At 39.4% G+C, this 15682-nt stretch overlaps 1 protein-coding gene across 16 annotated transcripts in view; it reads left to right on the top strand.

Moving 5' to 3' along the window:
• LOC102290826 (R3H domain-containing protein 2) overlaps positions 1-15682 on the top strand; it is a 58088-nt gene extending 42406 nt beyond the window's left edge. For 5 of the 16 annotated variants that reach the window (XM_042223984.1, XM_042223991.1, XM_042223986.1 and 2 more), the window contains 13 exons: positions 545-813; positions 2314-2489; positions 3628-3726; positions 5129-5422; positions 6879-7014; positions 8012-8169; positions 8974-9113; positions 9244-9344; positions 10449-10618; positions 10881-11025; positions 12827-12921; positions 13594-13678; positions 14102-15682. In XM_042223984.1, the coding sequence (XP_042079918.1) occupies positions 545-813; positions 2314-2489; positions 3628-3726; positions 5129-5422; positions 6879-7014; positions 8012-8169; positions 8974-9113; positions 9244-9344; positions 10449-10618; positions 10881-11025; positions 12827-12921; positions 13594-13678; positions 14102-14505 (2272 nt within the window). In that variant the 3' untranslated portion in view covers positions 14506-15682. The remainder of the gene's footprint in view (positions 1-544; positions 814-2313; positions 2490-3627; positions 3727-5128; positions 5423-6878; positions 7015-8011; positions 8170-8973; positions 9114-9243; positions 9345-10448; positions 10619-10880; positions 11026-12826; positions 12922-13593; positions 13679-14101) is intronic. The other 11 variants (XM_042223989.1, XM_042223993.1, XM_042223987.1 and 8 more) reach the window with 5 other exon arrangements.

The following is a 15682-nucleotide window of genomic DNA, read 5'->3' as shown; positions in this document are numbered from 1 at the left end:
GTGTGGGGGGGGGGGGGGGTGTATTTTTTAAATTTGAGACATTATTATTTGGTATGTTGCCTGAGTTTGTATTGTGGTATACTTAACCAGCAAATATACATCTGTGTTGAATGCTCCATCTTTAAAACCTCTTAAACTGTGTGTACTCTACGCTATTGGTGACCTTACTCTGCTCTTCTGTTTCTGCTCCCCCTATCCTTTTCTGTCTTTAACTGTCTTTATTCTGCTTCCACCTACACACCTCTGCTTCGAACTCTCTTATATGCACACCTTTTTTTTCTTTTCTTCCTTTTTTCTTCTTCTTCTTCTTCTTCTTCTTTTTTTTTTTCTTTTTTTTTTTTTAAATCTCCTTCTAATTCTAACCCTATACTTTTTTGTCTTTCTCTTCTGGCTGTGCTTTCTGTAATTTGCACATTCTCACTCACCTTTCAACTCTTCCTGCTACAACACCTCCTCTACTTCATCACTACTTCATTCCCATTTTATTTCCATCATGTCATCTCTTATCTTTCTTTTTTTTTCTTCCTACTCTGTCTTTTCTCAGAAACCGCGAGAGCTCCAGTCGGGCATCAAGCAGCCGTCAAAGCAGCACGGACAGTGACATGAAGTGCCTGGAGCCAAGGCCTTGGAGCAGCACCGACTCAGACAGCTCTAACCGCACTCTCCGGCCACCCGTCACTAAGGCCAGCAGCTTCTCTGGTATCTCCATCCTTACCAGGGGGGATAGCCTTGGCAGCAACAAAGGCTCGCAAGGGAGCTGCAAAGGCTCTCGCTCTGGTAAGGTTTGGAGAAAAGTGGAGAAGAAGCATTTAGGTAGTATGCTATTAGCTTGTTTTATTTTACTTGCCTTAAATGAGTAGTACAACATGGAGAGATGGATTATCTAGTCATGTAAGCTGTTTTTTGTATAAAACATAATGAAAAATTATGATAGAACTGACCGAACGTCATTGTAGTTTAAGAATTAGCTGTGTAGCATAAATTGAATTCAAGAAGCTCCCTTATGTCTATATTCCACATCCCATAAAATTCTCTCAGGTCGGCCTTCTTAGCGAGATTTTAAGGTAATAGATAGTGCCTTATTTCTTATTTCATTGCTAAATGTGCCAGATATTTTTTTTAAACAAGCTCTGGAGAATGATATGGTTGGTCATTTCTAAAAGTTGCCCTTTTCATATGTAGCGCACAGCAAGAGATGGTCTGCTTCAGACAAATTCTCACCTTTGAAAATACTCATTTTTGGTTCAGGAGAAGGGTGCTGCCTGGGTAAAGTGTGGAGAATGAAGGCTATTTGACGCCCACTTGCGCAGTGTGTATTCACATTACCTGAGCTATTTCCACATGGTCTCTGTTGGGCATAACAGATTTTGTACTATGACCTTAAATAGCTTTTAAGGTCCGGCTGTGTCGGACATTTGCCTTCCCGAATGTGTCTCCATCGGCTTGTGTCTATAAAAGTTCAGGGCTGGAGTGCATGTGTGAAAACAATTTAATAGTGGTCATCAGAGGACTCGAGGATTGGTTGATTTGCTGCTCCCGACGGGGCTCCCCCGGTTTCATTTTAAGTCTGTGTTGACTGCTGTGCTAGTTTTTGCTTTTAAGATTCATGTGTAGTAGAAGTGTTTTTGTCTGCCCTACTCTGTGGAGACTAAAGGTGTATTCATTTCTCCTGTATTATTTTGGGAAAAGCCTGTGAAGATCCTGACCCTTGTTGAGTTTTTGTGTTGGTTTTTATTTTGGAAAGTATCATCCACACAGTCACAGGCAGCCTGTTGGTCAGAACAATAAAAGTATTTTCTTAGGAAATTGTGTGCCCCCAGTACCTACTAGCTACTTGACAAATGATTTGGACCCTGCAGTTTGTGACTTGTTAAACAAGTCAGCAGAAACTCCTGTGGTTTAAGGGCTTTCAAGGCCGTCCCTTTATTAGCAAAGAAAATATTAAAGCTACAGGTATTTATCTGATTAAGAATTAATTTCTGTCCAAATGTGTTCTTGTAAAATGTTGAGAGCTTATTTAGCAGAGCTGGTATTTTATAACAACCAGGAATCAGAAGTTACTAAAATTAGCTTCAATTGAGTTTTTAAACTACAAAGGTGGCAAACGTTTGATGCAAAGTTGACTTTATTTTGCCCTCTAGTGGTTTTGCACATATACAAATCATTTTCAGAAATCTTCAGAACACTATTTGGTGTTATTCAGTGATGATGCAATATTTTAAGATCAAGTCATAATTTGTGGGTTTCAGTGTTGGAGAATTTAAATTTCAAAATGATGTCCTTTATCTATCATGTCATCTTCTAAATCACTAGGCCTTCCCCTAGTCAGCCCTGATGTATGTCCTCCACCTGCAGCCTCCCAGTCCAGCCGTAGTCTGCTACCCTGCCCATCTCAACAGCCACAGCAGCCACAGCCCCAGGCTCCACCTCAGACTGCCCTGCTGCCCACACCGCCGCAGCACCCTATGAGCAACCACATGATTGCTCAGGTAAGTTATCTCCACTACCAACCAAAAATGGATGCAATGGCACATTCAATTTGTGGTTTAATATAGGACGTCTGTTTGAGAGTCTGTTTTTCTTTTTGTTTTCTTCGGTGTAGCAGAAGAAAGAGAAAAACATGAGGTATTTAAGTGGTCATGACTGTTAGTGTAACAACTCTTACTTAAATGTGCATACTGTAATTGGAAAATATGGAAAAATTTTAGACAGTCCAGTTTATTCATTGAAATTGATTATTAAGGGCAGCAGTGTAATTTCAGGTATAAATATCCTGCAGACAGTGAAGCTGCATTATTTCTCCTTGTCATACACAGCTCATCAGTGAAAAAAGAATTTGAAATGGAAACTTGGCCTTCTCAATGTCCTACTCGCAAACACTTTTATTACTTCTTAAAAGTGAAAGAAAAAGTTGAAATGGCTACAGATAAAACATGCTCTTAATTAAAATAAAATTATTAGACCCAGAGTTGTTTAATATATGGTCGACATCCCTTTTACTTAGGCCTGCATGCCACATTTTTATTCTCCAGAGCGAGGGAGAACTTTAAACACAGTTTTCTAACTATTACGGTTAGACACTGTGTGCATATTGTTCTACAATCACTTCCAGGGTGTAGTGGCCTGAGGACATTCCTTTCAGAACATTTGGGATTAATGCATATCCTGTTACACCCTCATCAAACGTATCAGGGAAAAAACAAAGACTTTGAGGAGGAATGGATGGAAACAAGTGTAGTGAATTGAACATATTCAGCTTATATATAGAATCAATGTCAACCCATCCTCCTTTAACAGGTTTGATTTTTCCAATAACTTCACAGTTGATAGTCTTTGATTGCACACATTTCCTTTTCTTCCTTTTTTTCTGAGTAGTAATAATTACACTTAATTTTTTATACATAATTTGTTTGTGTAATATTTAGAAAAAAAAACTTGATTTCCATTACTATCCTCTCTGCTCATTAACAACTTTTTCCTTTGTGTTCTAACCCTCATTTTTCCTATGTCTTCATTTCTGTTTTTCCCTTCTTTTCACTGCTTCTGATGCCGTGTTCTTTTCACTGCCTTGCTTCACTCTCTCTATGCTCTACCTCTTTATTTCATCCCTTTTTTTGGTGTGTATAGCCGGTGGCATCTCTGCAGCCCTCTCAGCCTGTCTCCTACTCCAGCCCTTCCTGCCCCCAGGTTCTCCTGCCAGTTTCTCCTCCCCAGCAGTACACAATGGTACTGACACGTATTATAGCTTCATCTCTGTTATACTCATTCAGTTAATGACTGACACTTTAGCTGATGCCATATCCTACTAAAAACACTTGCACTCATTTACTGTCCTGTTTACATTCACTCAGGGGAGTCAAAAAACATATCTTGGTTCTATCAAGATGTGAGTGTGTCTGCAAATACATTTAAGTAATAGCTTTTTCATATAAATTGGTGTTACTGTCTAAAGTGGATTCAGTGAGTAAATGTTGTGTCTGTAGTAACAAAAGAAATGACAAGGATGTGTCCAGTTTGTTCCTGGCTACGTTTCTTTTTTTTTCTCTTTTAAATCACTGCATCTGTATGAGTGCAACCACGGTTGCCCACAGAAGCAGAGTTTGAGTTTGGTTGTGTTTACATTGGAACAGTCATTTGAAAAAGAGTTTTCACTTGACTCTATGCAGTTAAATCTTAAAAGTTCATGCAGTACAATTAGAAAAAGACTGAACAACTGAGGAGTTTTTGGGAAGCGTTACCAGAAGCTGTAACCTGAAGCAGCTTTCTAAACCAAGCACAGCTTGTTTTCTGCCCCAGGGCCTTGCAGTCACTCACTCAACCATGAAATCCTCTCCAAAGTATTCTAGAGTCAGATCTATCTGAGAGCAAAAGGTGGCTGAAACCTGTCACACACCCTAGGATCATTGTCCTGTTGCAACAGTCATGCAACAGGACAATGATCCCAAGCACAGCAACAAATCTATGACAGAATAACTGGAAAAGACGCAACGTGGTGTAATGGCCCCAGTCAGAGATGAGTTCTGCCTGATTTAAAATGCCGCGTTGGGACCTTAAGAGAGCTAAGCATAAATAATAACCTGCAAATTTCAATGAACTGTAAAGTCAAGTGTGTGAAAATTCGTCCAGAGGTGATGTGAGAGATGTTTTTTTTTTTTTTTTTTTTTTTTTAACAAAATTGTGTAGAGTCCTTTGAAAACTTTCTTTTTCACATGACTGTATGTAAAGCAATGACCGATTAAACCAGTATAAACTTCAGTGTCTAATTTTAGATTTTCCAGCATACAACAAAGTCAATACTCCTGTCATATATTCTGAATGTTTGCAATGTTGTATTTGGATTCTGCTAATAATAATAATAATAATAATAATCATGATGATGTGTTTAACTGTATATGTATATACTCAAAGTAATAAATAAAGTGTTTTCCAAAATGACACAATGACCCTTTAATAATCAGAATAGGAGTCGTTTTAGACCATTGCTAATGAAGCATTTAGGCTGTTGGAGATCATTGTTAATTACTTAGTATATCCTAAAATCCATCTCCAAAATCAAAAAACAGTACTGATATAGGAGTGTCACCTATAAGTCATAACCAACTAATGGCATTATTCCCATTCTACCCAGGGAGAAGAGCTGGCACCCCAGTTCACACAGATGACACTGAGTCGGCAGGGCTCCAGTGAGAACCCCGAGCCTCCCCCGATGTATCAGGCTACTCCTCCAGTGCTGCCGCAGCACCCCCCACCTCAGACCGGCTACATTATGGCTACTACGGGTCAACCTTTGCCACCTCCGTCTGGTTACCAGCCCACCACTGGACACCCCCATCCTCCACCTCCACCGCCTCCTCCATCCCAGCCTGTCATGCAGGCCGCACCACCTCCACAAGGCTACATGCAGCCCCCTCCACCTCAGCAGGTATGCATTCCTCCACAGGTGGTTAGATAAAAACAGCAGACATACCTTTTAGATTTAAATTCAGTTTCCACAGTTTGTCAGCTTTGATTGAATATTGATGTAGCTGATATCTGGAGGCAACCATGCCCAAGGATTACATGATTAATGAAATGTAACACAATGTAATAAATAAAACAGACCTGTGTATGACTTTCATATCGGGTAGTTAAAATATAATTGCAAACATAAATTAATATTTCATACTTGCAAAAGGTTTTATAGATCTGTTATCTAATTTAAATCATTACCTAGAACAGCACTCTACACCGAAGGCAAAGTAATTAACTTTGTGATATGTCAGTTACCAAAGCTGTCACAAATATCATGGAAGATTTGCAAAATGTTCTGTTTTTATGGCTTTTCATCAGGCTTTTCACTCATCGGATTCTATCAAAAGTTATATACGTACTATTTGTAATGAACTAATTCAGTTTTGACATGTTGTGCAGTTTTCTTTATACAGATTCATCCTGATTGACACTTAAAAATAGCTTTGATTCTGTGTGCTTTCATTGTAAAGTTCTAATCTTGACCTTTAGAGACATTTATTGCTGGTTATTGGTGCATTGTAGTGTAGTGTAGTGTACTCTAGTCAGCACGATCATAAAAAATTGGTGGCCATACAGTCGTCAACAGGCTGAATCACAATGTTGTATGGTGAGATAGAATTAACCTGCACCCCAGCAAACCTGTGGACGCAGAAGTATAATCACACCTTTGAGTGGAGTTGATTGTCTTTTGTTTTAGCTCATCGTTTTGATTTACTCTCACTTTTCTGCTATGTTGTAAATGTCCTCGACATATTTCCTGCCTACAAAAATTTTGCAAAATAATCTTAAGATGCAGCACGTGTTTGCTCGGGTTCTCTCCAGGTACTCTGGCTTCCTTCTACATCCAAAGACATGCAGTTAGTGCTGTTTGGTTAATTGGTGATTCTAAATTGCCCACAGCTGTGATGCGAGTCTTGAGAGTCTGTCTTTTTGTAGCTGGGATAGCCGCCTGCAAACCCTGATAAGGATAAGTGGAAGAAGATGGATGGAGTTGCTTGAAAACCATCCAGTTGAAGTACAACAATGAATGATGAATGTTATTTGCTAAAGGTCTAAATAAGCAATTTTTAACAGAGGGGAAATTTTTTACTGCTTTAAATACAAGACTATTACTACAAATATTCCAGCTTTCATGCTGATAATCCTGTCCTAACACATTTGCTTTAGTGAAATTTAAGGACAAAGTATTTATGAAAGTCTTTATTGCTGTTGTGATTTGAGAATTTGATGGTTTGCAGAAGCAAAATAATATGGTAGTTTATTACTTCTACACTAAAAATTGTCTACACCAGTGTGATTCAGTTATTCTTCCCTTCAAAGTTCATTAAATACAGATTACTGAACTTTGGTTTGTTATTTCTACGCAGATACAAGTCTCATACTACCCTCCTGGTCAGTATCCAAGCTCAGGCCAGCAGTACCGTGTGCCCCAGCCAATGTCCCACCAGGTGTCTTACCCAACCCAACGCACACAACCCATGCCTCAGCCAGCACAGCAGTCAGGTCAGTTGATTTTCATGTGCTGTGCATCATCAGACAACATGATATTCAAAAAAATAAAAAAAATAAAAAAATTTTGATATGCAAAGACATAAATACTGCCATTTGCAGCAAATGGCCATTAAAAAGAGGCCTTTGTCAAATGTTGATGCACATTTACTTTTTATTGCATATTAATGTGTTTTTATTTTATTTTATTTTTCAGTCTATTGACAACTGGAAGACAGGGTTTTAATGTGTATTTGTAACAGATGTTGTATACTTAAGTTCAAAATTATTATTTGTCCATGTAGTTGTACTTACTGGAAATTATATTGGGGATAAAGTCCACTCGATTTTGGAACTGTAAATGTTTTCCACAGTCACACTTGCTTTTAAATCTACCAGGTGAAAGGTTGGAGTGAAACAGCCGTGCCTGCTTGTTCATCCAAGTCCAATACAATCAGATAAATATAGGGCTATTTTTCCTTTTGTGTTCCTGGAAAAAGTTGTCAGGCGCCAGCATTGTATGGTTTGTGAAGTCTGGCTGTTTGTATAGTAAGTGACTGACAGTGTTGACAACCTAAACGGACTTTGGATCATAATGGACGTCTGCCAAAGCCACATAGTTCATGAACATGAAGGTCAGAAAGACCCTACATTACAACATGCCTGCAGTCTGGTCTGAAATATAATTTTTGTGATGGTGAAGATTTATACTCATAGAAAATTAATTAATGAATTTATATTATGTTTAAGCATGTAAGCTTAAAGTGATGGTACATTTCAGTTTTTGTGAGTTACGTGATTGTCAGTGCTCTGTAAATTGTTTTCCTTTTTCCCCCCTTTTATCTAATATATTATGGTTCTCTTTTTTGACATTAACGCTTATGTCCTGTTGTTCTGTGAATTATTTAAAGGTAAAGACCCAACTACTCCTCTTCATCCCATTTTCTCCCTTCTGTAATATACTGTGGTTTTACTTTAAATATTTTTATTTTTAAATTATTTTGGTCATCAGGTCTTCAGACCATGATGCCCAGCCAGCAGCCGAGTTACCAGGGCATGATGGGTGTGCAACAACCCCAAAATCCTGGACTGCTCAATTCACAGAGAGCAGGAATGGGAGGACAAATGCAGAGTATAATGGTTCAGTACCCACAGATGCCATCATATCAGGTATGCAACTGTAGGAGTTGATAAAGGATACTTGTCAACAGTCATATCTTTCTTTGGTTAATGTGACTAGTTGATGATTACAGAACTGTCAGGTTTTTTTCCAGGCGAGAACAAAAGTTAAGCATTTCCAGTATCTAAACCACATGCGGCTCAATGTTAAAACAGCGCCATCTGGTGTACAGTTGAAACATCATTTTATGTCTGTGAAACAGATGCGGAGCTTACAGTCCTAAAACTGCAACAAGCTTAACAAAACAATCTAAGCAAATATTTTGAAAGTAGACCTGTTTTTCTGCTGTACTGATACAGATAAGAGTTAAAAGAACTGATCAGATCTAACTCAGGTTTGTGCCAGTGGTTTATTTAGAGTCAGGGGTGCAGCTGCAGAAAGCTCTCACTTTTTGCCACTGTAGTTTGTGTTGTGTGTAGGCACCGAAGAACACCTCAACCCTGTGTTGGCAGCCAAAAAGCTTGCATTTATGATCCATGTTGCGATGATATTTTACTAAAATGTGCTAACATGGAGTTTTGATTATGTGGTTTAGATTGTGAATTGAATAAGGTTGCCGCTCAGAGGCAACTGAAAATCTGTTGCTACTGTGATATTCCAAACACACCAATATGCAGCAAAGAGTTGCGCTGAATATCTGGTGCTTGTTAAACAATAACAAACGTCGTGCAAAGTGTAACACGGGTTTAACACGAGTATCTATCTAATCATCTTTGTCAGAAGACCCCTAGACCCATCAGTACACATTCTTGAGCTGGACTTTTTTTCCCCCTTGATCTTTGACACTTTGCTAGGTACCTGTGGGTAATGAAAATCAGCAGGTGGTGCAGCAGCAGTACCAGCAGCAGGTCATGGTCCCAGTCAGCCAGTCTGTCCAGGGGCCCATGCCTGTTTACTACAGTGTTATCACACCCACACAGCAGAATAGCACAAGGTAGGTGCTTGAAGACATGATATTCCAACAAGAGATTTAATAATAACCTTGAAGTATTTGAAATGGTTAATATAACCATCCACAATGTGGTGATGATGTTCATCTTTTTATGTGTCTGTCTATCCTGCAGTCCATCAGTAGGTTACCTGCAGCCCCCCAGCTCTGAGCAGTATCAGATAACACAGTCACCATCCCCCTGCAACCCTCCACAGTTGCAGCAGCAATATTCAGGTGAGGCTTGATGTCAGCAGATTGTAAAGATGAATATGTTTAGGATTTTTTGGACATCAGAAATTTGTGTGACATCCATAATTAATACTGGACTTATATGCTTTATAAAAGTGTTGGCTCCTAAAAAGAAAACAGTCTAAAAACTGTTTTTGTTCTAGACTGCAGCAGTCCCAGGTACATCTGTATTTGAGTATATACTAGTGCTGACCTGATGAAGTCATAGTGTGCTTAAATCTACAAACACTATGTTGACTAATCTTAGTTGCAACTGTCCTTTACAAAATTAGATGAAAGGTATTTAGGTAAGAGTTCAGACAAAGGTACACAGGGTTCACATGTTTAACACGCAACTCGGTGTACTTCAAGCCCTGCACACGGGGACAAACAATGTTTTACCTCAAATTAGGTCAGGTTTATTTTTATGTATTCATAGAGCAATGTGATTGGCCAGGAAATGAGATGTATCTATAAACGTGACATTGTTCTTCAATGTTTTCTGCAGTTTTGCTTCATTTGTGACAATTAATAATTTTATCTGATTTTAACCCGTAAACATGCTTCTCTTTCTTGTGGTGGTTCATAAAACCACCAAATTGAAAGTTGTTGCGTAAACAGAGGGGAGAAAATAATGAGAAAATTAATTTAAAAATAAGTCAGCTTGGTTGGTATTTATCAAAACTATGCAAACAGCTGATCTAATGCAGGTGTACACAGATATAAAGACATCTTAATTATACAACTATATTTTTAATGGTTATAAGTCCTCTTAATATGGTTGTCATGTTATAATAAATGCCTTAATATTATATTGTTCATTATCTGTTTTTAAAGCAGCTCTCACTCATGGATGAACACAGATTACTTAGATTAATAGTTGTCTGCACTATAATTTAATATATAATATATGTGGCTTACTAAAGTGGTTTAAAGTCTTGGAATTGCTCAGTTGTCACTCTTAAAGGGAAACTGGTATTTTAATTAACTTGTGTAAAGCTGCCTTTTTTGCTGAATCAAATATTTATCTTTCAAAAGATATGAAACGTATTTCACTACACATATTGATATTATTATGTTACACGTGTCTGACTGTTTGTGCTCTCTCAGGAGTACCACCTCCTGGGCCTGGGGTGATGGTCATGCAGCTCAGTGTCCCCAATGGACCCCAGCCTTCCCAGAACCCCCCTCTTGTCCAGTGGAACCCTTGCAAGTACTACAGCATAGAGCAAAGGGCAAGCAAGCCAGGCGAGCTCTACAAACCTGACAACACTCCACAGGTACACACGTGCATGCAAGCCTTGTTGATCAATGCAACAAACCTTGTTAATTCAATCTGCAACTCACATGTCCGTGTGTGTACTTAATTGTCTTTTCATTAACATCTCCACACCCTAGCTGTGATCTGTGATTCGCTTTAAAGGCTGTTTAGATCAGGAGGCTCTTTGAATCTGATGAATGAGTAAAGATTTTGAACTTAAATTACCATCAATTAATCAAAATAATATTATAATGTCTCTTATTTTTGCTCTGTGTGTATAGGCCAGTACTCAGCTGACGAGTCCCCTGGCCTCCCCCACTCAGTCTCCCACCCCGTCACCTTCTGGCAGCGTCAACAGTGTCTGTCCAGGCCTGGGACCATTACCCCTCATTTCCCAGTTTCCCCGGCCAGGAGGGCCAGCTCAAGGTACAAGTGAAGGTTCAAATCCATAAACAGATACTGACTGTTCATGAGTAAGTTTTCATACACAATGTAAAAAATATTGCAGGTCTCCAATTGAATATCATCCCAGTATAGCCCCTAGACTCACAATCACATAAAGTACACTTAAGGCTTTGATTTGTGTGCTATGTTACCCTTTCATATTCTTCTCAGCAGCTTTATGCATCCATAAAAGTCTGGACTAGTCAGCAGTAGTATATATATTTTGCCATGTTAGCTTTATTGGTGCTACCATTTACAGCAGCATTGATGAAATGTTGTTTTATACATTTAAGGTTTCGCCCCCAGGTGAGTTATTTATAGAAGGGATCCCAAAAAGAATCTCTTGTGAGGTCATAAAATTGTGCTTTATCTATAAAGATGGCACCTTTACAGCCAATTTACAAAAAAAAAAAAACCTTATTTCGCCCTTTACTCTGTAACATCTTATCATGTACTACCCAACATCTTATCTTTTAGCCTGTACAAACTCTAAAATGATTGTGACACATCAGCTCAATCTGTTAGGAAATCACCTACTGCAACAAGGGTGTAATAGACTGTTCATGTTCATTTGCGGCTTTGCTTATTAGCCATTTAGGTGGCGAGCATGGAGTCTATAACCAAAAAAAGCAAATGGGCTAAATCATTACGATTACTCTGTAAGTTGTCTTTGACAAAATTGCTCTTTCCTGTAATAATTTCTTGCTCCCCAAAAGTTTGGGACCCCCTGGTTAAAATATTATGAGTGCAACTTTGATTTAAAACAAATAAATAAATAAATAACAATTGTATTCACCCAGCTTGGTTGGTTGAAAAGAGGTTTAGTGCACAAAAAGCAATCCTCTTGATGCAGGTGTGCTTTCAGCCCTTGTTAGGTTTGTGCTCTTTCACCAGTTGCGTCAGCAACCCTCTAAACCATGTCGGGTGGCTTTTGGCTGCAAGCCAGTGAACAAATGATGGCTTCACCTCAGCAAATTCACATGACTGGCATCGTGCCACCTGGTCAAACCTTCTGCATACACACGTAACTTTACCTCATCACTGTCCTTTGGCCTATTTTTATTCTTCGAAATGTACGGTTACACATACGAACAGGCTCTTGCATCAGTCTGCGATACTACATCTCCACAGTGCATCTTTATGGCATTTATAATGTATAATAAATACTGTAGTAGTCAGCTGACCCATAGATGACTTTAGGTGGTTTCCATATTTTTTTGTTTTAACTTCTTCCAAATCTTTATTGGAGTAATTTGCCAATTTAATTTACCAGTATACATTATACGTATCCATTTTGACTGTTGAGTGTTAGTGTATTTAGAGTATGTTGTATGGATTTCCAATCTTGAACTGTTCCTTCTTCATTAGGAGTTGTTCTCTTTCTAAGGGATCATTTGTCTTATCCAGTGGTCTAACATTATGCCACATGTATTTTTCCAGCCACACTGTTAGGTTTTCAAAACTAGTGAAAATCATTAATGCTTATCCATTTAGATTACACTTATGTTCATCTGGTTACAAATAAGAAGTGGTTTCTGTTTCTTGTAATTAGTTTTGAAATGATGTACTCACATGTCATCGGACCTCTTTTATTGTGCACTGCACTCCCAGACACACAAACATGGTCTTCCTTTAAACGCTGCATTTAGTACATACATCTGATATGTTTAATATTACTCACTTTAACTTGACAGGTGCTGCATATATTTGCAAAATGGATTACAGCACGGTTTTCAAGCTTCGGGTGAGGTTTTAATTTTAATTCACCATTTGAATTGTGCAGGTGATGGTCGCTACTCTCTTTTGGGGCAGCCCCTCCAGTATAGTCTGTGTCCCCCACACCTCATGCACGGTCAGTCCTCCTACAGCTCTCATCAGGTTAGTATTGACAAGCCTTTGTCCTGAATTCCATCATAATGATTAGGGTATTGACTGATATTGATGTTTTCTAGTAAGAGCCTTTTAGTTTGTCAGTGTGCATTAATCAGTTTCTCTGGTTTAAACTTATTGCTTTAGTTTGTGGACATTTGTTTTTCGTTTGGGTGCTGTCATGAATTCTGGGGTGTAAAAACTTACCACCAGCTAGAGAACTGTTTTTGAAGAAACAATAAATCTGAAGGCATGTGAAGAAACTGATAGCTTCTTAAGAATGACATTTTTGTTACTATAACACAAGGAGAAGCTGTTATAAAGCAATGTAACATCTGATTTGAATTCATTGCTGATTGAGACCCATTGATTATCTGTCTGGGCTCTGTGATTAAAGTGCTCCAGAATTGAGAATCACACAACTTCTGTGCGTTACAGTCATAAAATGTGGCCTTTGAAGGATTAAAGCTCTTTTTAGGGCACGTTGTGTAGCTAAAGCGCAGTGTTTCAAAAAATTTGAAATCCGTGAGCTGTCATTTTGTTTCTCTGCTGCTGACCTTCCAGTGTCACGAACTGTGCAGTCTGGTGAAATGTTTTTAAGGGTACAACTGATATCACATACCCCCACCTAGTGTCCTCCTTTGTTACTGCATCTTTATGAGTGTTATCTGATGTGTTTAGGGCCAAGGAGTAATGAAACACGGAGCACGAGGGAAAAAACAAACACTCAAATCTGCATCAACAGATCTTGGTACCACTGATGTAGGTAAGTTAGAAATCCACCATCACAGACCAGCATAAATCGGCAAGTGTCCTTTAATTTTGTGCTGGTATGTTTTTAAAGAGTTACACAACTTAAAAGAACCCTGAGTTTCAACATTCGGTATGTTGTTTTTGTAACAACACAGCTTCCTAACTCGACTGGAATCTGCAGTTTACTTTATTCTTCTTTATCTTTATAAAACCCAAGAATTTGTGGCACGTATAAGACACGCATGAGAAAGTTGCGTATCTTCTTTTCTTGTCTGAGGACGTGAGGATTATAAAAGCTTGTTACTTAGGTGAAAGCAAAGACTGTGTATGTGTGACTTTATTATTTTTGGTAGCCTATATTCCTGTGCTTTTCTCTTTTTGGTTTGCTCACATTATATGGAGTTCATTAGTATTATCATTGTCCCTCCTCGTTCAGTGGTGAGTCGAGTACTCGAGGTGACAGACCTGCCGGAGGGGATCACACGTCCAGAGGCTGAAAAGCTCTTCAACCAGCTGTCGCTGTGCGGTGCCAAGATCCAGTGGCTGAAGGAGCCCCAAGGAGGCCGAACAGGAGCAGGGGGCTGCGGCCCCTGTCCTGGTGCTGGGCCTTCAGGGCCAGGAGCAACAGCAGGCCCCGGAGCTAGCATGGGAGCTGGGGGACCGAAGGGTGACGGAAACGACCCAGCTCACCTCTACACAGTAGTGGCAGTGTTCCCCAACACCATGGCTGCCCAGAGTGCTTCCTTCAAACTTAACAACAGTGGGGCCAGCCTCTTCAAACTGAGGGCCGCCAAAAAGAACTATGACCTGCGCGTGCTGGAGAGAGCCAGTTCTCAGTGAGAGGAAAAGAGAGGGGGAGGAACGAAGGTGAAAGACAGACAGAAAGAGAGACACTTGTTGGAGTGGTGGAAAAGGGAGGAGGACTGAGGGGGACTGCTCTTAGTGTACAAATAAAAAAAACAAAAAACAAAAAAAACTTGATTTAAATCATGTGTCAAATGTATAAAAGGGAAGAGGGTGTGAATCATGAGGTGGCTGGTGTTTGGTTGCAAATATGATTTTGTTGTTTGTTTTTATTCATTGTTTTTGTTTTGTATTTATATCGCAGAAGAGCACACAAGACACGCGAGCATGTGTTTCACTGTTGCCGTGGAATGTGTGCTGCCATGATACAAAAACACACATAACAGAAACACAAGTGCAGGCAACAGGGTCACGTAGCACATAACAAAAACACACTGGACAGTCGACCTCAGTCAAACCTTTTCCTCCTCTTCCTCCCTCCCCCCCCTTGACCCTTCCTCCTTTTTTTCTGCCAGCGCTTTCTCACCTTCCTCGACTTTCTGTCACACAGTCGTCTCTTTATCTCACATATTTATAAATTTTCATACGGCACAGTTGCGTACGCTCCGCTTTCTCCTGCTGCTCCCCCCTCTTGCCATGTCTCAAACTGCCTCCTATCTTTCTCTGCTCCTCTGTCCCTCTCATGTATTCTGTCACTGCTCTCTCCTCTCTTGCTTTGTTTGCCTTACTGCTGTTGTGGGTTTCTGTATTGCGCTGTTTTCTTTTTTCTTTTTTTCTCAGAAGTTTTTCTTTGTTTGTTTTTTGGGGTTCAATATATTTATATAAGTGATGTAAGGAATAAAAGAAATCTATATATTCGGTGAATTTTTTTTTCTTCCCTCCCCCCCTGAGTGACAAAGGTTAGGCCTTCCTATTTATCCCTTTACTCCTTCCCTCTTCATCCCCGCTCCTCTTCCCATCTTTTTTTTCCTTACTGCCCTCTACCTCACTTCTTCTGCCCCTCTCCTCTCTCCCACAGCCGCCCCACATGCCCCAGCTCCACCCACCCGACGCCCCATTGTGTTTGCGTTTTTTTTTTTCGTTGACAGCTGTGCAGAACGTATCAGAAGAAGTAGTAAAAGTGCACAATGATTGCATATGTCTACTGTAAATTTTATTTAATCTGTTATTTTTTGGTTCGTTTTTAAAAATATAAAAGTCGAGAAAAAAAATC

Source organism: Haplochromis burtoni, unplaced genomic scaffold (assembly GCF_018398535.1).
Source record: "Haplochromis burtoni strain Fernald_Lab_line unplaced genomic scaffold, NCSU_Asbu1 Contig_125, whole genome shotgun sequence".
Taxonomy (NCBI): Eukaryota; Metazoa; Chordata; class Actinopteri; order Cichliformes; family Cichlidae; genus Haplochromis; species Haplochromis burtoni.
Note: the sequence above shows the minus strand (reverse complement) of the source record. Positions and strands in the feature narration are given on the sequence as shown.